Source organism: Echiichthys vipera (assembly GCF_963691815.1).
Source record: "Echiichthys vipera genome assembly, chromosome: 10".
In the NCBI taxonomy this organism is placed as follows: Eukaryota; Metazoa; Chordata; class Actinopteri; order Perciformes; family Trachinidae; genus Echiichthys; species Echiichthys vipera.
This window is the reverse complement of record NC_139835.1, coordinates 1,512,631-1,538,393: the sequence shown is the minus strand read 5'-3', so window position 1 is coordinate 1,538,393 and position 25,763 is coordinate 1,512,631. Positions and strand designations below refer to the sequence as shown.

Genomic DNA, 25,763 nt, shown 5'->3' with positions numbered 1-25,763 from the left:
TTACTATAGGAGGTTCATTCCGGCCTTTTCGGAGCTGACCAGCCCCCTCACCGACCTGACCCGAAAGGGTGCCTCAGATCCGGTCCAGTGGACGGAGCCGTGTCAGCTGGCGTTTGAGAGGGTGAAGCGAGCCCTCTGTGGGAAGCCACTCTTGTACACCCCTAACTTTTCTCTCCCTTTCATCCTGCAGACCGATGCCTCGAACAGTGGGCTGGGGGCCGTTTTGTCCCAGGAGGTGGAGGGGATCGACCGCCCCGTACTGTACATTAGCCGAAAGCTGGCTCAGCGGGAGGTGAACTACAGTACGGTGGAAAAGGAGTGCCTCGCCATACGGTGGGCGGTCGGGGCCCTCCGCTACTACCTCCTGGGGCGCTCATTCACCCTCTGGTCGGACCATGCCCCGCTCCAATGGCTCCACCGCATGAAAGATGCCAACGCGCGGATCACTCGCTGGTATCTGGCATTACAGCCGTTCCGGTTCAAGGTGATCCATAGGCCGGGTAACCGCATGGTCGTGGCTGACTTTCTCTCCCGCTCCGCGGAGGGGGGTGGGAGTGGGCTTGCGGCCGGTGGGATCCCGGCCTAAGTCGGGCGGTGGGGGTATGTGGCAGTGGGGTGTGGTTAAGGTGTCGACTGCTGGAGGAGAGGGAGGAGTGGCTCAGCCGGTGATCAGACAGCTGGACAGAATCAGGTAATCAGTCAGCTATATAAGCACGTTTGTAACCTGGTTCTGTCTCTTGCAGTAGACTGGGTCCTATGGGAGGACCAGAGCGGGGACCGAATAGAGAGGCAGCAGACACCGGACCACGGCCGTCAGAGGGACGGCCGCTCGTCCGTACAACGTGAAAGACGTTGAGTCACGTTTGGGGGGGGGAGAAGAAGCGGGAAATAAACAGTTAACCGCTGACAAACGCTGTGTCTCTCATTGTCCGTCTGTCCGGTGAGCAGGGAGGCTCACAGATGGCTTTGTTCCATAAAACTTCATATATGACATCACACCATGTACAACACAATGTCCAGTTTCATGTTTTATACTCACCTAAAAAAGATGAAGGCATTCTGAAAGAACACAGCCAGCCCCGGGGCCACTTCTTTCTCTGAAAAATCAAACAAAACACAATCACTATCAATAACACAAAAGTAAGCACAAGAATATTAAAACAGGTGCATGGAGTCCTTGAAGGCAGAGAGAAGATGAACTATGCAGTATGCATGACTGAACTCAAATGAGCTTCCGTGGAACACATCTTGTGGGGAGGAGCCTTTTCATTCACTGACTCGATTTACTCACTGTGCAAAATGATCTGTTTTGTTCAGGGACCATGTTGGAAAAAAGTGTTCAACGCTCTCACATGTTTTCGCTTGGATTCTTTTTTTGTGTTTCTATATCCATAAATAAACCAAACCAAACATCTAGGATAATTACAGCCTCATGAAACTTTACTACCACAAACTAGAGATCTAGGGCATTCAGAGAAGTTTACATAACACAAGTGCTGAATCACCACAAAATGCATTTCATACAGAAATCTCCAAACATCAAATGTTTTTGGTGTTCTGCTGGTCTGGGTGTCTTAATGTAGGATTCTGAAAAGGTTTTGAGTGGTAAAAACTGGTTCAATTTATCACCTAGTCTGTGTGACAAATGGTATCAACCCAAAAACTGCTGCAACAACTTATGAGACATTAGTGAGCTGAGACAGCCACCAGAATGTTGTAAGCCCTTATGTCTGTAAGCTGTGTAATGTTAGAAAAAATAAATCTAAATAAAAAAGAAAAAGTATAACGTTTCATTCATCCACATGAAGTTCACAACATTATCAAACAAGGAAGTGCTCACTTAGGAGGCAGGAAGTGTGTACCATTTAGTTCCATTGGCGTTTCCTGAAAGTGCGGCATCTTTTTTTTGTATAGAGAATCTTTGGTGTCACTATGTGGGGATATTTTGTTGTATTTGAGTATCTTGTAGTAGATTGAACAGTTTACAAAGAAAGAGAACGAGGACTTAGAATTCAAAACGAAATAGGAATATGCATTCATTTCCCCATGGTCGTGACATCACCTCATTCAGTTATATGTATGTTTTTAGTTGTAATTAAATTATGATGGGTTGGTAAACTGGAGCTCTTACTGACTTTATGGTTGTTATGGGTAATGAACTGGTATTGGTCTAAACCTTTGGGCCTATGTTTAACACCTGCTGTAACACACACCAGGAGTGTGCATTAGTCTTCCAAATTATTCTTAGAATATGTTTCTATGACTTTAAATATATTCTTAGGACATTATTATAATGCTGCTCTCTTGGCTGCTGCTGTTGGTATTCTCCCACTTTTCAAATCCCTTCAGGTCATCCACATTTTGGATCAACTGCATTGTTGATTGGGTGTTTTATTCTCAGGTCTATTGAGATCAGAATCAGAATGAGAATCAGAAAACCTTTAATGTCCCGCAGACGGTGAAATTCGTTTGTCACGGCAGCAACAGAATATTACAAGCAGAAACATATTACAAAATCAGATAAAATAAAAAGATAAAAAATAGCAAAAATAAGACTGCCCAAGAGACAGCTCAAAAGAGTTTTAAGAAAGAATAATTAAAAAAGTGCAAAAGAAATATAAAAAGAGGAAAAAGCTCAAAAGTGAGCGAGGGCTGCTGTAACAGGCTGCCACTCACGCAGCGCAGAGACTGCATGGAGACCTTCTGATTCCATCTCTCTCTTTCTTAAAATTTGATCTATGTACAGGTATGTCGGGTTCCAGTGGGTATTCCACAAGTCTCTGAGATGTTTGTCAGAACATTCAGTTTATGTTGCTTAACAACTGCACAACAAAATAGCTCATTAAATGACTTGACTGAGTGAGAAATGATTCCTATATCCAAAGCTAAGCTAATAATCTGTGGGCTGCTGCTTCAAGACGTTGCATCAAATGACTAGAGAATAAACATAATATAGATATAATAGTAAATATAATACATTTAAATACAAGTTTGGTATAATCTACTACACTGTAATACAAAGCAGCAAACATCAGAGTTGGTGTTGATCCACATTAGTGTGGACACAGCTTGAGTCATATTTTAAAACGCAGTAATCCCACAGTATCAATACATTATTCCGGAACATTTGAAAATGCACATTTCCAATACATGTTAATGAGACAGTGGTGATGTGGTGTGTGATGTGCATGTGAGTGAGCTGTTTTCTACATTTGCTTATCTGCTCTTATTATTTTTTTTGGCAGTTTTTCAAGCCTTTTATTAGATAAGACAGACAGGAAGTGGGGTGAGAGAGAGGGGGAGATATGCACCAAACAGCCGCCAGTCGGAGTCAAACCCAGGGCTGCTGCCTCGAGGACCTTCAGCCTCTTTACATGGGGCGACTGCTCTGACCTCTCAGCCACCGGCCGTCCCTTTCTCCCGTGTTTTAGTTCCATCAGTCAGCATGCCGCCATCGCAATTACAATAACCGTCTTGTGGTTGTATAACTCCACCAAACAGTCAAGTTGCAGTTTACATCCAAATTGTCCAGACTTACATAATATATACAGTATATAGTGAAGACTTAGTGAAGTTATTAAGTGTAGTTTTCTCCAGATCAGCACAGTTTCAACATTAGTGTCACCAGTTCAGTATCTGCCCAAGTGTCTCTCCTTCTGTTCTTAGTCATGAAACATGAGGTCCCAGTGAAGTTGACCTTTGACCTTTTGCATAGAAACTGTCACCCCTTCATCATTAATCCTGTTAGACAGTTGAGTGAAATGTTTTCAAAAACTATGGGGAATGTGAACTCGCTTCCGAACAAGATCAACGAGCTGTCCGCACTGAACAAGAAGCGGATCTACCGTGAGAGCAGCTACCAAGGGAGTTCAGTCACATGATCACCTTCTATGTTTACATCCCTCCCAGAGCGGACGCAACCACTGACTGTGACAAGATCCACTCAGTCACTGCAAGGCTGCAGACACAGCACCCTGAGGCATTTATGATCATCTCTGGGGACTTTAATCATGCCACTTTGGACTCTACTTTGGCTGTTTTTCACCAGGTTGTAGACTGTCCCACCAGAAACAACAGAACAATTGATCTCCTGTATGCTAATGTAAGGGATGCATACAGAGTGACTCCCCTCCCCCCACTGGGGAAGTCTGATCACAACTTGGTTCACCTATGGCCACTGTATACTCCCCTGGTCCAAAAGCAGCCGGTGACAACTCGTACCATCAGGAGGTGGTCCCCAGAGATGGAAAGTGCCCTGAGAGACTGTTACAACACCACAGTCTGGGATGTGCTGCTTAACCTGCACGGTGAGGACATAGAGGGGATGACACATTGTCTGATGGAGTACCTGAACTTCTGCTCAGACGTGGTCTCCCCTGTCAAGACTGTCCGTTGTTACCCTAATAACAAGCCATGGGTAACGTGGGAAGTTAAGGCTGTCCTCAAGAAGAAGAAGGCTGCCTTCAGGAGCAGGGACAGGGAGGCCATGAAGGCAGCACAGTAGGAGTTGAAACACTGTGTGAGGGAAGCTAAGGACAGCTACAGGAGAAAGACGGAGCAGAAGCTGAGGGAGAACAACATGAGGGAGGTCTGGGAAGGTGTGAGGACCATCACAGGTCACTACACAAAGACCAGAGCTACAGGGGGGACAATGAGGGTGAACGAGTTGACTGACTTCTTCAACAGGTTTACAACTCAGAGCCGTGCCACATACAGAAGTACGCCGTTGACAAAGCCATCGTGGGATGTATCAGGGGTGACAGGGAGGAGGAGTATCGGAGTCTGGTGGGGGACTTTTCTCTCTGGTGCCACACTAACCACCTACAGCTCAACACCTCCAAGACGAAGGAGCTGGGCCCAGTATTTCAAAATTTGTAATCTGGATCAGAATAATCCGGATAATGAAATCCTCCTTTTCTCAGTCATGGATCACGGTGATCCTGCTGACTTTATCTGAGTATTTCAAAACACAGGCAGGGTGGATCACCGTGATCCCTACCTGGCCGGATACGGATTTCCCAATCTCAAGTCTCCGCCTCCGGGATCTGAAACATGGTGGACTACTTCATGAAAAGAGTAGCAGAGAGCCGACTTTCACGTCAAAAGTGTAAGTTAACCGTCGTCTATTGTGTAGCGGTTTTAATACCATACGAACGGGGCGCCTGTGGCTTGGTGGCAGAGTGGGTCGTCCTCTGTTCGAGAGATTGGTGGTTCGATCCCCATCTCCCCCCGGTCCACATGTCGAAGTGTCCTTGGGCAAGACACTGAACCCCGAATTGCTCCCCGTGCTGCGCATGGGTGTGTAAATGTGGTGTGAGTGATTAGATCAGATTAGATGGTATGTAGATGTCCACTGCCATCAGTGTGAATGTCTGTGTGAATGGGTGAATGTGACAAACACTGTGAAGCGCCTTGAGTAGTCAGATGACTAGAAAGGCGCTATATAAGTACAAGTCCATTTACCATCCATTTACGAACGGCAACCAACACATCATGCAAGCCAACTATTTGAATTGTCACCTTATTAAAAGCAAGCCGTGGCGATCTCTAATTGAGACGCGGCCGTGCTAACGGGAGCTAACGCGGCTCCATTGACTTGTGTGTTAAGCAGCTAGCGGGCTATCATTAGCGGCTATCATTAGCGTCACGTCATTTGCAACACGGCAGATTTACAGTATAAGCAGGCTGCATTGTGTACAGACCTGCTCAGTGCTTAGAAAACACAACGCAACACAGTTTGAGTATTAACTACAAGGTTTGTTCAGAAGGTTCAGAATGCTACAGTAGCCTAATGCTGGTGATGATATCATGTTTTTGTGTAGGCTACATAAACACAATTTGGGATTGTGGATTAAGATACTCATACACCTTCTACCTTCAGAGTCCACTCACAGCCATGGACCACTCAGCTACAACAGGGTGAGTGCTGGAAATCCTTGAAAATGCTTTAATTGTATTGATACATTTAAGACTTTCAAGTAATTGGAGTTTGAATAAAGTGCTTGAAACTGCTTAAATTTGTAATGGCATTACTTTCATGGTATTGGTCAGTGACACAATTAGAAACATTTCTTCATCCTAATTCCTCTCCAACATAATTATGATAATTTATAAAAGGATCTGATTTGATGAAGTAAAATAATCAGTGTGTAAAACACTAACTGAAATACATTGCTACATGTTTTAAAATCACATTCAAGCTATATCCAAATATTTTAAAGGTCCATTTTTAAGCTTGAAGCCACTTTGTCTTCAATTAATCAGAAGCATGAAAATATACCTTGAAAATGCTTGGAAAGTGCTGAAATGTGCAGCATGACATTAACACTGACACAGAAAAAATGTGCACATTTTTCTTTAATCATTCAAGTGGAAAAATAAAGATTAACCATGGCATTTCTCACAGCTCTTCCAGCAGGACCATCAGGCTGCTGCGGTGGTGGAGGCAGCGGATCGGGGACTTCTGCGCAGGGAGGAGGTCCATCAATGGGAGCCCCAAGTGGCACTCTCCTCGTTTGTGCAATGTTGTGGAGCACAATGCAGGCACAGATGACGTGACAGGCCTTCTGTGGCTCCACACGGAGATAGTTCAGGCAAGCAAATCTGCTTTTTATCACGCCATTCAGGCGCTCAATTGTCCCTCTTGTTGTGGCATGGACACTGTTGTACCTCTGCTGAGAGTCATTGGTGACAGTAGCAAAAGGGGTCATCAGCCAGGGTAGAAGGGGGTAACCGCTGTCACCGAGGAGGATGACATCTGGGGCGGCCTGCTGGAACCTTTGAAAGAGGTGGCTTGACCTCAAAATACGGGCATCGTGTACAGACCCAGGCCATCTTACGACACAGTTGGTGACAATGAGGTCAGCGTTCCCCACAAGCTGCACGTTAATGCTGTGCCGGCCTTTTCTGTTGACATACTCCCATTCCCTGGCATGAGGTGCCTGAATATGCACGTGAGTACAATCAATAACACCAATACAATTGGGCATCCCCCCCAATGAGAAAAACTTCCTCTTGGTCCTTGCCATGTCGTCTTCATTTTCAGGCCATTTCACAAATTGACCCAGAAGATTGCTGAGGGCAGATGACACTGAATGCACCACATGGCCGACTGCTGACTTTGTCACCGCCAGTCCATCCCCAATTACCTCAAAGAAGGAACCACATGCATAAAACCGTAGCGCTATAAGCACTTGCTCCTCCACAGTCAAGGCATGGCTCCTCAGGGTGGCACGTTCAAGGTGAGGATGAAGAATATTACAGATGTAAGTAATATCATCTCGCCCAAATCTGTATCTTGCATAAAGCTCCTCATTTGAGTTATGCTCGAGCAGGTTGGGGCGCTCAGCATAATGCCGTGGCCTATACCTTCTCCTTTGCTGTCGGTGTCGGTGTACAATTGCTGTTATTGTCTTGTCAACCAATCGTGTTCAGCTGAGAACCCAATTTAAGCCCTTACTAATGAACCTGGGATACTCTCACACCTGAAAGTAACGAGACTGGCAAGGTATAAAAGAGTGACTGGTTGATCAACCTCCAGACACCATGGAGGCCCAAAAAAGTAAGGGATTGAACTTTACAGCTGCTGAAACGCATGCGTTGCTGGATGGGGTTAGGTCACATTATAGTGTTTTGTTTGGCACTTTCAGCACCCCTGGCCAGACCAATGTGTCTGCAAAGACCAAAGGCGAGATTTGGGCTGCTATCACAGCCCAAATAAATGCCACTGGCAGTGGCCAACTACGGTCGGTGGAGCAGGTCAAGCTTTGGTGGAAAAACTTGAAGCAAAAGGCCACCAAGGACCAGGCGGAGGCGAAAAACCCCCAAACAGGGAACAAGCCCTTCAAAGGTAAGACTTAACTGTTTGTCTTCTAAATTCCCATATTATGTTACATTAATGGTACAAGTACTAATTTCATGTCAGTTTTGTGAAGCACTATGAGCTACATGTCTTATATGAATGTGCAATACAAATGTTCTTGTTTATTTCGTAAAGCTGGAGAATTCTCAGATACTGTCCTCGATATACTTGGAGGGGAGAGTTCCCATGCCCTCCATGGGATTTTGCCAGCCAGTGTGGGGGAGTCTGACGAGCCACTCAACCTTTCAGCTGACTATGTGCTGCTCACACCTGTGCCATCAACACCATCAAGTGCCAGCATTGCTCCACCCGGTCCACCATTGGTGAGAGCTTGTTTTTTTTGCATTTCACTACACTGTTTTTAAACCTTGGTTTTAGCTTTGCATGTGACCAATAAACTTATCTATCTACCACATCAGGCACGGGGGCCAAAGCCAGAGCCAGCGCCAGAGCGACGGCGACGGAAGAGGCATGCCGGGGATGAGGAAGCCTATGAGAGGCTCCTCAAAATGGAGACCGAAAGGGCAGTCAAACAGACTGAACTGGCCAAACGGCAAATTAAGCTGACGCTGCTTCAGAAAAAAGAGACAGAATTAACAATCAAGCTGTTAGAGAAACAGCTTGACATTTGAAATAGCATGGTCCTTAGTGGTCACATTATTTTTTGTTGGAATAAAACTTTGTTTGGACCCTGCATTCCTTTGTCTTTCTCTGTTTTGGTACATGCAAGTTACAATGTTTGGTGAACTAGAATTTGAGAAATAATTGTAATTTTATTTACAGCAGTTTTACAGTGTGGTCAAAAATTGTACTATGCTTTACATTTTTTGATATTACTTAAATTACTTGTTAGAAATACAACACTAACACTTAAGTGTAACAAACATCTTGAGTAACAATATCTAGGAGAAGTATGCGCTGAGAGTTTGTCAATCCAAGTCAAATCCACCTCTGAGGTGGGATTCAAATGATCCTGAAAGTTTGGTATCAAGTTGATCCAGATATCTGACTTAACTTTTGAAATACCCAAATCAGCCTTTTATCTGGATTCAGGGGAGGATTGGATTACCAGAGCTGAAACCCTGATCTTCAGGATCAGGATTCTCCTGATCTGTGTTGAAATACCCAGTTTTCAGATCAGATCTAGATTTAATCCAATCCGACCAGGATAATCCTGTCAGATCACGTTTGAAATACTGGGCCCAGGTCATTGATTTTGGGAGGTCCAGACCGAGACAAGTCCTGCTAGAGGGAGCTAAGGTGGAGGCTGTGGACTCTCGGGCTGTGTCTGGACGATAAACTGGACTGGACAACACACACCAGCCATTTCTAAAGGAAGACACAAAGCAGGTTGTACTTCCTGAGGAGACTGCGGTCCCTAAACATCTGCAGCAAACTGCTGTGGATGTTTCACCAGTGTCCTTTTCTACACTGTGTTGTGCTGGGGGGGCACACACCTCCAGACTGGATAAACTGATCAGGCGGACCGGCTCTGTGGTCGGCATGAAACTGGACTCGTGGGTGACGGTGGCCGAGAGGAGGACACTGGACAAACTGCTGGACATTATGGACAGTGCCAGCAACCCCCTGCACACTGTCATCAGCAGCCAGAGGAGCCTGTTCAGTGGAAGGCTGCTTTTGCCCAAGTGTAGGACCAACACGCTCAAGAACTCCTTTGTCCCTCAGGCCATAATCCTCTACAACTCCTCATTTGGGAGGAGGAGGAAATAAATAGGACAGAAGGGATGGAGTTTTTTTTGTGCAATAACTAAATCCACCATTTAGTGCAATAATTTGATCTTGCTGCTCATTTCTGTCATATACAGTCATATATATTTTATCTTATACATTTTCTCTACATTTAACTGATCTGATTTCATTTTCCATGAATTTTATTGTACCTGTATTCTTACATCTACTTCATTTATATTTGACTAAGAGTTTATTGTTTACGGTTAGCCATTCTGGGTGAGTCCCGTCTCTGAGCAGCTGGTTCATTTGTGCTGCAAGGCGCTAATGGAGTGCTGTGAGTCTCCTTAGCCAGTAGGCGTGGATCATGTCCGGGCCGGGTGCTGTCCAGTTTTTCATACCTGAGACTCGTTCTTGGATGTCTGCCTCTGTGATGGTCACTGGGTTCTGTTCAGGGACGTTGCTGTGCTCCTCTCTCAGAGAGACCAGCCATTGTGCAATGTTGTTATGTGCTGCCTCCTTCTCCCATATGCTCTTCCAGAACCATATATATCTACATTGGGATATCTACAATGACATTGGGATGTCATTCGGGCTCGAGAAATGTAGTAGAATGGTGACACGGAGAGGCAAGGTAGTCCACACCGAAGGGGTCCCACTCCCAGAAGGAATAATAGCAGACGTGGAGGACAGTTAAAAGTACCTTGGAACACCACAAGCAAATGGAAACCTCGAACAGGGAAATCGGCAACTGCCAAATACCTCCAGTGAGTAAGACAAGTCCTAAGAAGTCTGTCCTGCCAGTGATCGGATACCCTGCGGGAATAATCAGGACAAGATAAAGACCAAAGATGTTAAGACCCGGAAGCTCCTCACCATGCATGGCGGGTTCCATCCCAAGTCCAGCACCCTGAGACTGTACGCAAGCTGTAAGGAAGGAGGCAGTGGACTACTTACCATGAGAGCCACTATCCAGGATGAAACATCCAAGCTCCATGAATACATCAAGGATAAGGCCCCCATGGATGAAGTACTCAGTGAGTGTATCAGACAATGGTGAGCAAATGAGTAGGTGCTGGAGAAGGAGCCTACATGGGAGGACAAGCCCCTACACGGCATGTACCACTGGAACATCACTGAAGTGGCTGATCTCAAGAAGTCCTACCAATGGCTAGAAAAGGCTGGCCTACAGGACAGCACTGAGGCACTCATCATGGTTGCACAGGAGCAGGCCATGTGCACCAGAGCGATAGAGGCCCAGATATACCACACCAGACAAGACCCAAGGTGTAGGTTGTGTAAAGAGGCACCTGAAACGATCCAACACATAACCGCAGGGTGCAAGATGCTGGCAGGGAAAGCATACATGGAACTGTATAACCAAATGGCTGGCATAGTGTACAGAAACATCTGTGCAGAGTATGGACTGGAAACCCCAAGATCCAAACGGGAAACTCCTCCAAAGGTGGTGGAGAATGAGCAAACGAAGATCCTGTGGGACTTCCAGATACAGACTGACAGGGTGGTAATGGCAAACCAACCAGATATCGTGGTGGTGGATAAAGGACAGAGGAAAGCCGTGGTGGTGTATGTGGCGATACCAAGTGATGGGAACATCCGCAAAAAGGAACACAAGAAACTTGAATACCAAGGGCTCAGAGAGGAGCTGGAGAGAGCCTGGAAGGTAAAGGTGACAGTAGTGCCCGTGGTGATCGGAGCACTAGGGGCAGTGACCCCCAAGCTGGAGGAGTGGATACAGCAGATTCCCGGAACAACCTCTGACATCTCTGTCCAGAAAAGTGCAGTTCTTGGAACAGCAAAGATCCTGCGCAGAACCCTCAAGCTCCCTAGCCTGTGGTAGAGGACCTGAGCTTAAAGAGAGGGACAACTACCTGTGGAGGGTGAGGAGAAGATATATATATATATATATATAGATATATATATATATAGAGAGAGAGAGAAAGAGAGAGAGAGAAAGAAAGAGATAGATAGATAGATAGATAGATAGATAGATAGATAGATAGATAGATAGATAGATAGATAGATAGATAGATAGATAGATAGATGGAGATAGATAGACTTTGGTTGCAATATGATAAAATCATGATTGTGATTTTACCGTAAAAAAACCTTGATATGATATTTTTGCCATATCGCCCACCCCTAGGCTGTATAGATCCGAGGGTCAGATGGATGTAAATAAAGGAAGAGATTTTTTTGCAAAATTAAATCTTCCCAAACTCTTGGAGGAGAACATGAGGGATCTTGAGATCCAATAACTCTTTAAAAAAAAAAAAATTTAACTACTGCCTTGTGGGAAGCAGTGATGTCCAAATGAAGCTTCATGAAACATTAGTTGTATTTGTTGATTCCACTAGATGGAGCTCTTGGTTTAAAGAAAAGGGCTCAATGAATGGTGATTCAGTGGCCCTCATTTATCAATCTTGCGTGAAAACGGGTGCAGATCTGAGCGCAGAATTGGTAGTAGGACAGGACACAAGTTAGATTTATAAAACATTCGTATCTGACCAATCTCAGCGTACGAATGCGCAGGCCTTGATAAATGCGGTGGCTGAATTTGATCGTCATTAACATGTTACACCCTTAAATATTCCTGGTCCGGAGGCCTTGCCCACTGAGGTCAAACATGGAGAGACGAAACACTGGTAAGAAAAGAAAGTTTTCCGACACAGAGATCGACATCCTGACATCCGAGATGGAGCCAAATAAAGATGTGCTTTTTGGCAGTCTTAAGAGAGGAATAAAAGGGGCCCATAAAAACGCTGTATAGAAAAGAATAACGGAGGCAGTCAACCCGAAGCAGCGCTCCACTGTGACCCGTGTGCATGTGTGCGCACTGTTGAACCTGCGCTCCTGCTCTGTAGCAGGGTTTGCCAGCGGGGTTATTAGGTATTCCTTTAGAGGATAACCTTTGTCACCTAGAAGAACTAAACCAAAATGTTAATCATCTGATACCTTGTTTGATTTAATACAATTTATCCAGGGTAGCCACTTACAGAGGAGTTGATTTTGGCTCTGTAGTGCGCCTTCCTGCAGCCGCGCACCAGCACATTCATTCATTCATCTTCAACCGCTTGTCCCTGTCGGGGTCGCGGGGGGCTGGAGCTGAGCTGTTTAGAAATATAAAAGAATCGTGTGTCCCCCCCTGGCCACCACGTTTAAAAGCGATAGCTTGGCATCACAAATCCCCTGTACATTTATCGAGTGGTAGTTTTTGCAATTGATGAATGTGTAATCATTCATGGATGGTGCCTTCAGACGCACATGAGTACAATCAATTGCTCCAACCACATTTTTTTTTTTTTAATTCGTTTTAAGAATCCGTTTTGATCTGTTCTTAATATGTGACTGCTTATGCTTAATGACAGCTGAGGTTTGTTAATTATTTCCAGCCAGATTTTGCTGTGCTGCAACGCAAATCCACAGGCTCAAATGTGCGTACACGATCTCAGACCTGACGTGAGATTTGATCGTAACTCCCGCCTCACATCGAAATTGATAAATGCCGAAGTTTGTGTGGAAGCGGTCATACGCACGTTTTTCTGCCGTACGTTCGTTTGATAAATGAGGGCCAGTGTGTATTCAACCCTTTGTTGAACAGAGAGCTCCATCTAGTGGATTTAGAAAATAAAGAAAATACTTCATGAAGCTCCATCTGGACGTCACTAGCAGGAAGACTTCCGGTATAGACAGAATACCTAGTGAATGTTTTAAGAAGTTTGCAGAAGAACTTTGTCCTGAAGTTTGAAAAATATTCAGTGCCGCTATAGATACAGGGAACCTCAATGACAAAGTCCATAATGTATCACAGCTATTACCACTACTCATCACTGATTATATTTACCACCATAATTATTACCATTGTCTAGTTCTATCACCTTAGCTGTGCTTGTTTCTACTATTCTACTATATTAACTGTCATAACATCAATCGTCGTATTCAAATTACTATAGATATTATTGTAGTTACTGTTACTTTTGTGGTTGCTTGCATCTCTGGGACTGTCTCTCTGTCAGTCTTTGTGTCTGTCTTTGTCACTCTGTCCATCTGTCTGTCTCTTCTCTCTCCTTTTCTTCCTCCCCAGCCGATGCAGACAGATGTCCGTCCTCCATAGAGCTGGGTCTGTTCTACGTTCCTGCCTGTTAAAGGGAAGGTTTACAACGCCACTGTGGGGGAATTGTTGGGGTCTAAGTCATAAAGTGTGGTCTATACCTACTCTGTAAAGTGTCCTGAGATAACTTTTGTTATGTAAATAAAATTGAATTGAATAATAATACTAGTATAATAATACTATATTATATTGAAAAAAGGTAAAGACCCCCTAGAATGTGGAAGTTACAGATCCATTAGTCTTTTGAGTTGAGAGTAAATATAGTAATAAGACAAAATATACACCCAGACCAGGTCGGGTTTGTGAAGGGGGGGACCTTGTCTGACAGTCTTAGACGTCTTTTACATTTAATCTGGAAAGCAAAAGACATAAATACTCCAACAGCTGCTCTGTCTTTAGACGTGGAAAAAGCATTTGATGGTGTTAGTTGGAGTTATCTCATTTTTACTCTGAAAGAAGTTGGATTTTGTCCGGTACTCCAGGATATTAAGCTTATATATAATCAGCCTAAATCTCTGGTAACAACTGATGGTCTTAGGACATCTACTTTCCCTGTGGGATGATTATTACACTGGAGCACCTTGCAGAGGCTATGAAAATGAGTAAATGATGTAAGGCGATAAATGCGATTTTTCACTCATGATATTTATATAGTTTATAGTTTTGATGTCAGACCCGCAGATATCTGTGCCACCTGTGTTGGATTTAGTTAAATCATTTTCAGATATTTCAGAATATTTCACAACTTTTACACTCTTGTGGACACTTTCTCAACTGTTTTAATATGTGTTGCTGGCATCAAATTCAAGCAGGGACAGAAGGAAGTGGTGAAGAGGGAGAAATGAGATGAAAAGAAAATGTGGTCACACTCACTTGGCACCACGTAGCCTCCGAAGAGGATCCAGATGGAGGCGATGAGTGAGCCAAACATCATCATGAAGCCAATAAACAGCCAGAGACGAGCTCCTGCAAGGACATAGCATGCTAATCACTTTTATTACCTTACTAGTTTACAGCTGAACACTCCCACAGTAGAATCTGTTGAAGCCAATCAAATGAAAGCAGAGCAAGATAGCCTGTGACAAAGTATGAAGGTATTTTAGAATGCAAAATATTAAAGCTGAAACATTGCAAGGTTTTGTGCCCATTAAATATGAATGAATTAAAAAGGTCTATCAATACATTATGCCAGTAGTTTATAATCAGGATGTTATCTTTAAATGGTTGACAAAATGCAAATAGTGTTTCCAGAAATATAACTGACTGATCAGATGCTGACTTGAGCACCCACATGATCCACAGCACTTATTTACAAAGAAAAAAAAGTCACTTTTAAAGCGGCTTCCTGTTCCAATCTGTCAGCATGAGGGATTCACTACTGAGCCTGTTAATCAGTACCAATAACTAACTAACAATATGTTCACTTCACCTGTCTCTGCTTTGCTCTGTGTGTAGCACGACCACACGTAGCACCGCAGCTTCTGGGAAGTAACTGTTGATTCTGATGGATGCACTCTGCTGCTCTGTAGCGTGCAGCAGGGGCTGACGACTGTGCCGTGTTTTTCACAGTGCCAATTTTATAGAATTATCTTATTTTAATTTATTATAGAAAATGAACGTTTTCATCAAACAATTGATGAGAACTGTAACAGTTTGCATCGTATCATCAAATCAGCTGAATTGTTATATTTTAAATCGTATCGTTCCCTGAATCCTAACTTAGTCCATATATTAAATATGTATCATCTTATAAGGGATGGATGCACAAACCTAATGATGTCATCACGATCAGTTCCCTTTAAAGACAATGAAGGATCATATTGAACTAAATTGCATGACGCCAGTCGCAGCTTGAACGCAGCCCAGATTGTAATTTGAAAAAGAAAGTGTAAGTATTTGAATTAGTAGATATTGCATTTGTTCACATAATGGATGCAGCCCCAGCTTGTGATAGTGTGGGATTTCAACATGGCGGACGGACTCAGACCCCTCCCAAATTGTCACGTATCTTCTCATTCTCAATATGAAGCATTGTATTTATTATGTTTATTTATCTTGGAGGAGAGCTTCATCATGTTGGCTCAACAAATACAACTACTGTTTCATCAAGCTTCAATTGGACATCACTAGCTAACATGGAGTGGTAAAAATATGAGCAGCCAGCCATCAGGAGGCGATCCAGGTGTTTTGGCTTCACTTTCAGGGAGCTGTCAAGCTGTTCATCTTTATATAGTCTACAGTCTATGTTATCGGCATACAAGTTGTCTGATATGTGCTGAACTAAAACATTTTTTAGAGAACATAAAATTCAGCAAAACAATACTTGGGGTGATTTACAAATGGTGTCATTACGTAGTTCATTATTTAAATGGTCAGCAACTAAATGATACTGCACACACAGATGTTAATTTTATTTCCAGATTTGGTAGACAATGTAATACATTGGTAGTTTAAGGTATTAATATTTTAAATATTTTTTAATAAAGATATTAAAAAGCAGTCTTCTGAGTACCTTTGTATAGTAATATTGTTGCAAAATGCACAAACAAAAAGTCTATTTTCATTTCAGCTCAAAAATTCACTAAATCTTGCATCCTATCGGTAATCTGTGAATCGTTTCAGTGGCTGGGCTCTAGTCCAAATAAATTCTAGCTATCAAATGTATTTTTCGGCAGCAAGACTGAATTTGCTATTACAGTGCAACAATACCTTATGTTCCTCTTTATTTGCTATTGCCCTGACGTCAAAGGCTTCAAGCTGATGTTTGAGGGGGTGTTCATTTGCAAGCAGCCATTGTGTCCATTATGCTAAAAGCAGCAGACACACACACACACACACACACACACACACACACACACACACACACACACACACACACACACACACACACACACACACACACACACACACACACACACACACACACACACACACACACACACACACACACACACACACACACACACACACACACACACACACACGGAGAAACACACCTGTCCTGCCAAGGCAGCCCTCTCCATATGTGTCTCCTCTCACCTGGCCATTGGAAACTGCATTTATCCTGAAAACAAAGACACAGCCTCGAGTTATCAGTCACTGGTTGACACTGGTTACAGGTTATTCATCGTTGACATTTAATATCAATCAACCTAGAGAAATTTGTTGTTTTTATTTCATACAATACAATTTGCTCATAACATCCAAAGCTAATTCTATGTTGATCAGCTGTGCAAATATGCATGTCAAATACACCATTAGTATTGGGCTGAATGAGCTGAAGACAACATCTAATTGCTGAAAGTTGGCCTTGCAATGTAAATTTCTACAGAAAAATCGACCAATTTCACTCATTCTGCTGATGACAACATTACTCAATAATATCCAAATATCATAATGGCATTCAAAAGTAAATATGAATGCAAAACGAACAAAACTGCAAGCTAGCATTTGCTCCCAAAATTCTTTCAAAGTGAAAAGCATGATTCCCCTGCACTGTAGTATTTGATATGTCTCATGGCCAAGGGTTTCTGCTGGATCTGCTTATGTAACCAGCCTGTAAACTGGTTTTCTAACTAATCAGATAGAACACAGTGTGTCCAGGCCGCCGGGTCTCTTTTCCTCTTTCCTCCCTGTCCCAAAGGGAGTGCCTCAAGGTTCAATATTACAGTAGGGCCACTGTTGTTCACAGTTTATTTAAATAATCTTTGTGATAATTTGTCTGATGCTGTGTATGTGTGTCCCATGTGTATGCTGATAATCCAGTTATTTATTGTTCATCTTCAGCTTTAAAAATCACTTGAGCAGTCAGCGTTTGACACTGTTCAGTTCTGTTTGACTCAGCTCAAGTTAGGGCTGAGTCCAGATAAATCATAGACCATGCTATATTCAAGTGGAAAGCAGCTTCCATCCCACATTCCTCGGCTGTCAACGGGGTTGAAATTGAAATGGTCACAAATTCTAAATACTAAGGCATTCATTTTGATGAGAAACTGTCCTTCAAACTGCACATCAATAAACTTGTTTCTAACCTGAAATTGAAATTGGGTTTCTTTTTTAGAAATAAGTCATGTTTTTCATTGCAAGTCAGAAAACATTTCATCACCACAACTTCTTTTACCCTTGTTGGACTATAGAGACCTGCTTTATATGAACGCTCCTGATCAGTTTTTAAAGAAATTGGATACAGTATACCACAGTACTTTGTGTTTGATTCCTGGTTGCAGCTATGGTGTACATCACCGCTCCCTATATGCTGTTGCATATTGTCCATCTTAGTGTGTCCGTAGACTCTCTCACTGGCTGACTTTCATTTATAAATCTACTCTTGGACTTCTACCTACTTATTTGTGTTTACACATGCGTAGAAACCTCAGCCAATATGGCCTGCGTTCTCAGGACATCACACAGATGCAGGTCTCGAGAGTGAGAACTGAACTGGGCAAAAAGGTTTTTAAATTTTCTGCCCCGTCTACCTGGAATGATGTGCAGAAGGACTAAAAATGTAAACATCTTGTAGCTCTGGGGGAGTTCAAGACAACTCTAAATGACAGAGAAATAAGCTTGGATCTTGTCATTGCACTGTGTAATCATGTAATCCCACTGTCTCTTTTTTTTGTATTGTGTAATCGTATTTTATTTGTGTCCTGTGTGTAACCATTCTGCTTTTGTGCTGCAGTCTTGGCCAGGTCACTCTTGGAAAATAGGTTTTAAACTCAATGAGGTTTTTTTACCCTACCTAAATAAAGTATATTGATTGGGAATCATTGTCAATATCCCTGGCGGAAGTCACTGAGGTAGTCAAACAACTCCACAGTGGCAAAGCCCCAGGGATTGATGAGATTCGTCCAGAAATGCTGAAAGCTTTGGGTTTGGAGGGGCTGTCTTGTTTGACACGTCTCTTCAACATTGCGTGGAAGTCTGGGACAGTGCCAAGGGAGTGGCAGACCGAGATGGTGGTTCCCCTGTTTAAAAAGGGGGACCAGAGGGTGTGTGCCAATTACAGGGGTATCACACTACTCAGCCTCTACTCCAAGGTGCTGGAAAGGAGGGTTCGTCCTATAGTTGAAACTCAGATTGAAGAGGAACAATGCGGATTCCGTCCTGGACGTGGAACAATGGAACAGCTCTTCACTCTGGCAAGGATCCTGGAGGGGGGCCCGGGGGTATGCCCATCCAGTCTACATGTGTTTTGTGGATCTGGAGAAGGCATATGACCGGGTCCCTCGGGAGATACTGTGGGAGGTGCTGCGGGAGTATGGGGTGAGGGGGTCACTTCTGTGGGCCATCCAATCTCTGTACACCCAAAGCGAGAGCTGTGTCCGGATCCTCTGCAGTAAGTCGAAATCGTTCCCGGTGGGGGTTGGCCTATGCCAGGGGTGTGCTTTGTCACCAATCCTGTTCGTGATTTTCATGGACAGGATATCGAGGCGTCGTCGTGGTGGGGAGGGGTTGCAGTTCGGTGGGCTGAGGATCTCGTCTCTGCTTTTTGCAGATGATGTGGTCCTGATGGCATCGTTGGTCAGTGACCTTCAGTACTCACTGGATCGGTTCGCAGCCGAGTGTGAAACGGCTGGGATGAGGATCAGCACCTCTAAATCTGAGGCCATGGCTCTCAGCAGGAAACCGGTGGATTGCTTACTCCAGGTAGGGAATGAGTCCTTACCCCAAGTGAACGAGTTCAAGTACCTCGGGATCATGTTCACGAGTGAGGGAACGATGGCGCGTGAGTTTGGCCTGAGAATCGGAGCAGCGGGGGCGGTGTTGCAGTCGCTCTACCGCACCGTTGTGACGAAAAGAGAGCTGAGCCGGAAGGCAAAGCTCTCGATCTACCTGTCAATCTTCGTTCCTACCCTCACCTATGGTCATGAAAGCTGGGTCATGACCGAAAGAACGAGGTCGCGGGTACAAGCGGCCGAAATGGGTTTTCTCAGGAGGGTGGCTGGAGTCTCCCTTAGAGATAGGGTGAGAAGTTCAGCCATACGAGAGGAACTCGGAGTAGAGCCGCTGCTCCTTTGCGTTGAAAGGAGCCAGTTGAGGTGGTTCCGGCATCTAGTAAGGATGCCCCCTGGGCGCCTCCCTAGGGAGCTGTTCCAGGCACGTCCAGCTGGGAGGAGGCCTCGGGGAAGACCCAGGACCAGGTGGAGAGATTATATCTCCACACTGGCCTGGGAACGCCTCGGGATCCCCCAGTTAGAGCTGGTTAATGTGGCCCTGGAAAGGGAAGTTTGGGGTCCCCTGCTAAAGCTGCTGCCCCCGCGACCCAACCGCGGATAAGCGGTTGAAGATGAGATGAGATGAGATTGATTGTGTTTACCAAATTAAATGTAAGAATTTTAAAGACCTTTTTAAAACCATGTAGTGTGTGTGTTTCTCACTTGTATTCCTACATACAGACAGATCTACAACCTGTCCAACACTTACATGATGAATGCAATAGTGGAGAATACGCCACATGTGTGGAATGCGTGGTTCATCTGATCCTGGGTTGAATACGTCACTGCTGCATCAATCATGATCCACCAGCCTGTAAAGAACTGGGACAAGAGAAAAGAGGGTTGACATTTGAGGTATCTGGATACATGTCATGTAGTTCCATTACATGACTCTTACAGTATATTGTAATGTTGGGGATAGTTGCTGGAAAAGAGAGAATACAGACAGAGGATTACAAATGACAAAGCTCCTTATGATCACGTCGACATGAGAAACAGAAGAAGAAACTGAGACGGTATTAAAGAGACAATGTCTGCATATACACATACACATACACTCACACTCACTAGGCCTCATTTATCAAACGAACGTACGGCAGAAAAACGTGCGTATGACCATTTCCTGGTAAACGTCGGCATTTATCAATTTGGACGTGAGCGGGAGCTACGATCAAATCTCACGTCTGGTCTGAGGTCGTGTACGCACATTTTGGCCTGTGGATTTGCGGTGCAGCACAGCAAAATCTGGCTGAAAATAATTAACAAACCTCAGCTGTCATTAAGATTAAGCAGTCACATATTAAGAACAGATCAAAACGGATTCTTAAAACGAATAAAAAAAAATAAAAATCTGAAGGCACCATCCAAGAATGATTACGCATTCATCAATCGCCAAAACTACCACTCGATAAATGTACAGGTGATTTGTGACGCCTAGCTGTCGCTTTTAAACGTGGTGGCCAGGTGGCCGGGGGTGGGGGGGCACACGATTCTTTTATATTTCAAAACAGCTCGGCTCCAGCCCCCCACGACCCCGACATTGAATGAATGAATGAATGTGTTGGTGCGCGGCTGCAGCAAGACGCACTGCAGAGCCAAAGTCATCTCCTCGGTTCGTGGCTACCCTCGATAAATTGCATTAAATCAAACAAGGTATCAGATGATTAACATCTTGGTATGGTTCTTCTAGATGACAACAGTGCGCACAGGCGCACACGGGTCTCAGTGGAGCGCTGCCTCGGTTTGACTTCTTCCGTTATTCTTATACAGCGTTTTTATGGGCCCCTTTTATTCCACTCTTAAGACTGCCAAAAAGCTCAGCTTTATTTTGCTCCATCTCGGATGTCAGGATGCCGATCTGTGTGTCGGAAAAGTGTCTTTTCTAACCTGCGTTCCTTCTCTCCATGTTTGACCTCAGTGGGCGAGGCCTCCGAACCAGGAATATTTAGGGGCGTAACATGTTAAAGACGATCGAATTCAGACGCCGCATTTATCAAGGCCCGCTCATTCCCACGCTGAGATTGGTCGGATACGAATGTTTCAAAAATCACACGTGGGTCCTTTCCTACGACCAATTCTGCGCTCAGATCTGCACTCGTTTCCACGCAAGTTTGATAAATGAGGCCCACTATGTCTGATGTAACATTTCTATTTATGTGTGTTTGTCAGACATTCAACCAGTCTCTCTCTCTAGAGCCACTGACCAGAACTCCAGAGACAACCGAAGCCACTGCGTTCCTCCTCTCCCCCCAGTCGATGCATTCACACTCTGGCCAGCGGAAGTTATCCAGAAAGCCAGCCATCTGCAGCCCTCTTCTTGTCCTCCTCCTTCTGTTTCTTTGATCCCTCTCTGCACAAGTGAACCACTCCTCCCGACTCTGTTTGTGTCAACACCTGCTTCGCCTGCTGCTCTTCAGAATGCAAGCTGCTATTTGTGGCTGAGATCAGAGACCATCAAAGCTGCCTGTAGATGATGCATATATGGCTTATTATCTTTTAAGCAACCTTCGGCCTGATGTGTAACAGTCAAATTTAGGTTTAAGGATCTAAATTTGGTTATCACCACTTACATTTGGTTAGGACAGCATGACCTTTAACCTGTTCTTAACTTCATTTATGAATAAAGTAAATCCAATTTTGACAAACGTCATCACCATGTCAATCCACTATGAAAGTGAAACAGTTCAAGTCTCAGTTAAGTTATAGCTACTGGATGAATTAAATAATGATGCTGTCATATCTTAACTGCTATCTCACTAATAGTCATTTTATGCAAAAGGGTTGAACAAATTGCAACAGAAGCAAACTCAATTGATTGTGTATCTTCAATATGTCCTGAGTATGAAAAAAGGCCTGAAGAATCCCAATAGGTGAAAGTTTCTAAAAAAAGACCCAAATATACCCTTTATTTTTCTCAAGAGAATAGGGGGATACAAATCAGATATCACCCTGAAAACGACTGAGTTAATTACCCACATCAAGACAAAAAAAAAAAATGAATTACAAGTTTTTTTTAATTGTTTGTTAACATGGGCCTTTAAAGCAGGGTCTTGGGTCACTGCTGAATGGATTTGGCGTCTGTACATGACTGAGAACTACAAATGGATCCTGCACAAGATACAGAATTACACATTAAACATAGACATTATTTTAGCTCCCGTTTGTCTTCTGCATTCTCCTGTTCTTCCCTCACTCATCCCCCAGAAACAGTCCAACAGACCCAGCCCCAAACCCATCTTTGCAATGATCATTTATAAAGGCTGCTTTAAAGTCTTTCTTCCTGCTGCATTTATTATTGCTCATGGGTAGACTTAATGGGTCCATTCAGACCTTAACATGAAGTATTTTACTGTTCTATGTCATCAAGATTCATCCAGACATTTTCACCTGGCTATACCCAATGCAGGGCTCCAGACTCCCACCAAATGGCCGCATTCATCTCTACCAAAATTCGAGAGAGTGCGAGTGAATTGTACATCTGGTGTGCCTCCATGAGTAATGCAGGCTACTCCGCGGCTAACCCAAGTGCTATGCAAAGACACCTGCTAAAATCAACCCCCTGTAAAGAAAATACTGCAACTCTAGTGTTAAAGTTTAGTGTTAAAATCTCGTTGCGTTTCGTTCTTGCAAACTTAATGTCGTGTATTGTCTGATCAGAGCCCTTATTCTGAATGTATGGTATATTTTTTTAATATTGTACTGTCATGACAGTGACGGTGCTGTCAGTTTACCTTCTATGTTTCATCTTCAAGCGAGCACAATAAAAATGTGACACTGAATTTGAAACTGCACATTGTAATTTCTGCATCTGTTATTGATTTACCGTGTGTGCCCCTTAAATTTCTGGTTGTGCTCCTAACATTTCTGGTTGCTCCCCTAATTTTTGTGTGTGTTGATGCAAGTTATCAATCCATTTTCATGGTGATATCGAAAAGTTGTTTTTTTTTCCCTATTCGTGTGAAAAAAATAATGAATAGGTGAATGCAAAGGGTGTATTTTAGAAACTTTCCCCTATTGTGATTCTTCAGGGTTTTTCTCTTACTCAGGATACAAAATCGGTTGAGTTTGCATCTGTTGCAATTTGTTCAACGTTGACCCCTGTTTTGGCTTGAAATGACTGGACTATAAGGGGTTTTTGATTAATAACGAATACAGACACTAATAGCTAGATTAAGCTAGCTCTAACATTAGCACAGCAGTACCGTTCCTAAAGCTAGGATACACTTGAAGAACAACAGCAGGCTATCTCCTCAGTAGTCGCTTCTTTAGCTTGATATCCTGAACACACAAATCGTACCTGGGTCGTGTCAAGGCTCTGTGAACGTTTATGTCGGGGCGCTAACGATAGCATACATAACGTTATTCTTCCAGCTGAGGATGCAGCTTTCTTGTTTACAATAACGTGGGAAGCCAGCTACCAGTTAGCAAATATCAACCATGAACGTATTGAGTTTAAACTTCGTAGCCATAGGCAACTTAGTTATAGTCCATCATGCCATGTTTTGAATGTAGGATTAAATGCAGCTGCCCACCTTTTCAAACGCACGATCTTGCTTTCAGTTTTCTTCTTCTTCTTCTTCTTTTTGTTTATTGGCGGGTTGCAACCATAAGTTACTTTGGTGCACACCGCCACCAACTGGATCGGAGTATGGAACACTACCATCTATGTCTTTTTACATAAAAAGAAAGAGGAAATAAAAGAAATAGATAGATAAATAAATTAAATAATAAATTAATAATCATAACATTAAAGAGAGAAAAAGGGGGTTATATAAAGACTTATAATCATAACAATATAAATAATATAAATCATTTTAAATATGCCTGTCTCCTTTAAACACTTGCTGAGTGCCTTCTGCGTAAGTGACACACCCTCTCCTGTTGTTCCAGTCTGCCTCCCAGACTCCGCAGTCTTCCTGCTCTCTGCACTACACCAGCCAACCTTCTTCTCTCCTCCGTGTATCTCTCACTCCATCAATACATGTTCAACATTTTCTGTTTGTCCACATTCACACTCATCCATTCCACTTTTTCCTATTCAATATAAAGTTTGATTCAGTCCTGTGTGTCCTGTTCTCATTCTTGTCGGCACTGTTTCCTCCCTTCTGTTTTTCCATTTAACACCATGTGCACTCACATTTTTTTGTACATTATAATAATTTCTTCCAGTGATGTCTCTGTCCCACATAGCTTGCCACTTTTTCATTACTTCTTTTTTAATATTGCTTTAACTTCTCATCTCATCTTCAACAGCGTATCTGGGGTCGGGTCGCGGGGGCAGCAGCTTTAGCAGGGGACCCCAAACTTCCCTTTCCCGGGCCACATTAACCAGCTCTAACTGGGGGATCCCGAGGCGTTCCCAGGCCAGTGTGGAGATATAATCTCTCCACCTGGTCCTGGGTCTTCCCCGAGGCCTCCTCCCAGCTGGACGTGCCTGGAACACCTCCCTAGGGAGGCGCCCAGGGGGCATCCTTACTAGATGCCGGAACCACCTCAACTGGCTCCTTTCAACGCAAAGGAGCAGCGGCTATACTCCAAGTTCCTCACAGATTGCTGAACTTCTCACCCTATCTCTAAGGGGGACTCAACCCACCCTTCTGAGAAAACCCATTTCGGCCGCTTGTATCCGCGACCTCTTTCTTTCGGTCATGACCCAGCTTTCATGGCCATAGGTGAGGGTAGGAAGATGATTGTCCGGTAGATCGAGAGCTTTGTCTTCTGGCTAAGCCCTCTTTTCGTGACAACGGTGCGGTAGAGCGACTGCAATACCGCCCCCACTGCTCCGATTCTCCGGCCATACTCACGCTCCATCGTCCCCTCACTCGTGAACAAGATCCTGAGGTACTGAACTCCTTCACTTGGGGTAAGGACTGATTCCCTACCTGGAGTAAGCAGTCGACCGGTTTCCTGCTGAGAGCCATGGCCTCAGATTTAGAGGTGCTGATCCTCATCCCAGCCGTTTCACACTCAGCTGCATACAGATCCAGTATGTGCTGAAGGTCACTGACCGATGATGCCATCAGGACCACATCATCTGCAAAAAGCAGAGACGAGATCCTCAGCCCACCGAACTGCAACCCCTCCCCACCACGACTACGCCTCGATATCCTGTCCATGAAGATCGCAAACAGGATTGGTGACAAAGCGCACCCCTGGCAGAGGCCAACCCCCACCGGGAACGAATCCGACTTACTGCCGAGGATACAAACCCTCTTTTCCAGCACCTTGGAGTAGACTTAACCAGGGAGGCTGAGTAGTGATACCCCTGTAATTGGCACACACCCTCTGGCCCCTCTTTTTAAACAGGGGAACCACCATCTCTGTCTGCCACTCCCTTGGCACTGTCCCAGACTTCCACGCAATGTTG

General features: G+C 44.1%; 2 protein-coding genes across 5 annotated transcripts in view; both read right to left on the bottom strand.

The window, feature by feature from the left end:
- The window catches only part of LOC310952839 (transmembrane protein 50B-like), a 47,800-nt gene extending 23,827 nt beyond the window's left edge, over positions 1 to 23,973 (bottom strand). For 3 of the 4 annotated variants that reach the window (XM_083921595.1, XM_083921593.1, XM_083921596.1), the window contains exons 1-6: positions 23,929 to 23,973; positions 21,601 to 21,860; positions 20,106 to 20,218; positions 16,679 to 16,746; positions 14,556 to 14,648; positions 1,040 to 1,097 (exon numbers count right to left, since the gene is read on the bottom strand). In XM_083921595.1, coding sequence (XP_083777721.1) covers positions 1,040 to 1,097; positions 14,556 to 14,648; positions 16,679 to 16,746; positions 20,106 to 20,218; positions 21,601 to 21,699 — 431 coding nt within the window. In that variant the 5' untranslated portion in view covers positions 21,700 to 21,860; positions 23,929 to 23,973. Of the gene's footprint in view, positions 1 to 1,039; positions 1,098 to 14,555; positions 14,649 to 16,678; positions 16,747 to 20,105; positions 20,219 to 21,600; positions 21,861 to 23,693; positions 23,830 to 23,928 lie in introns of those variants that run through there. The other variant, XM_083921594.1, reaches the window with a different exon arrangement.
- On the bottom strand, positions 6,366 to 8,182 carry LOC310952772 (putative nuclease HARBI1; the record flags this gene model as incomplete). The annotated part of the gene is made up of 2 exons (XM_083921476.1): positions 6,366 to 7,412; positions 8,132 to 8,182. The coding sequence occupies 2 exons, from the start codon at positions 8,180 to 8,182 to the stop codon at positions 6,366 to 6,368; spliced, it is 1,098 nt and encodes a 365-aa protein (XP_083777602.1).
- Positions 23,974 to 25,763: the final 1,790 nt, after the last annotated feature.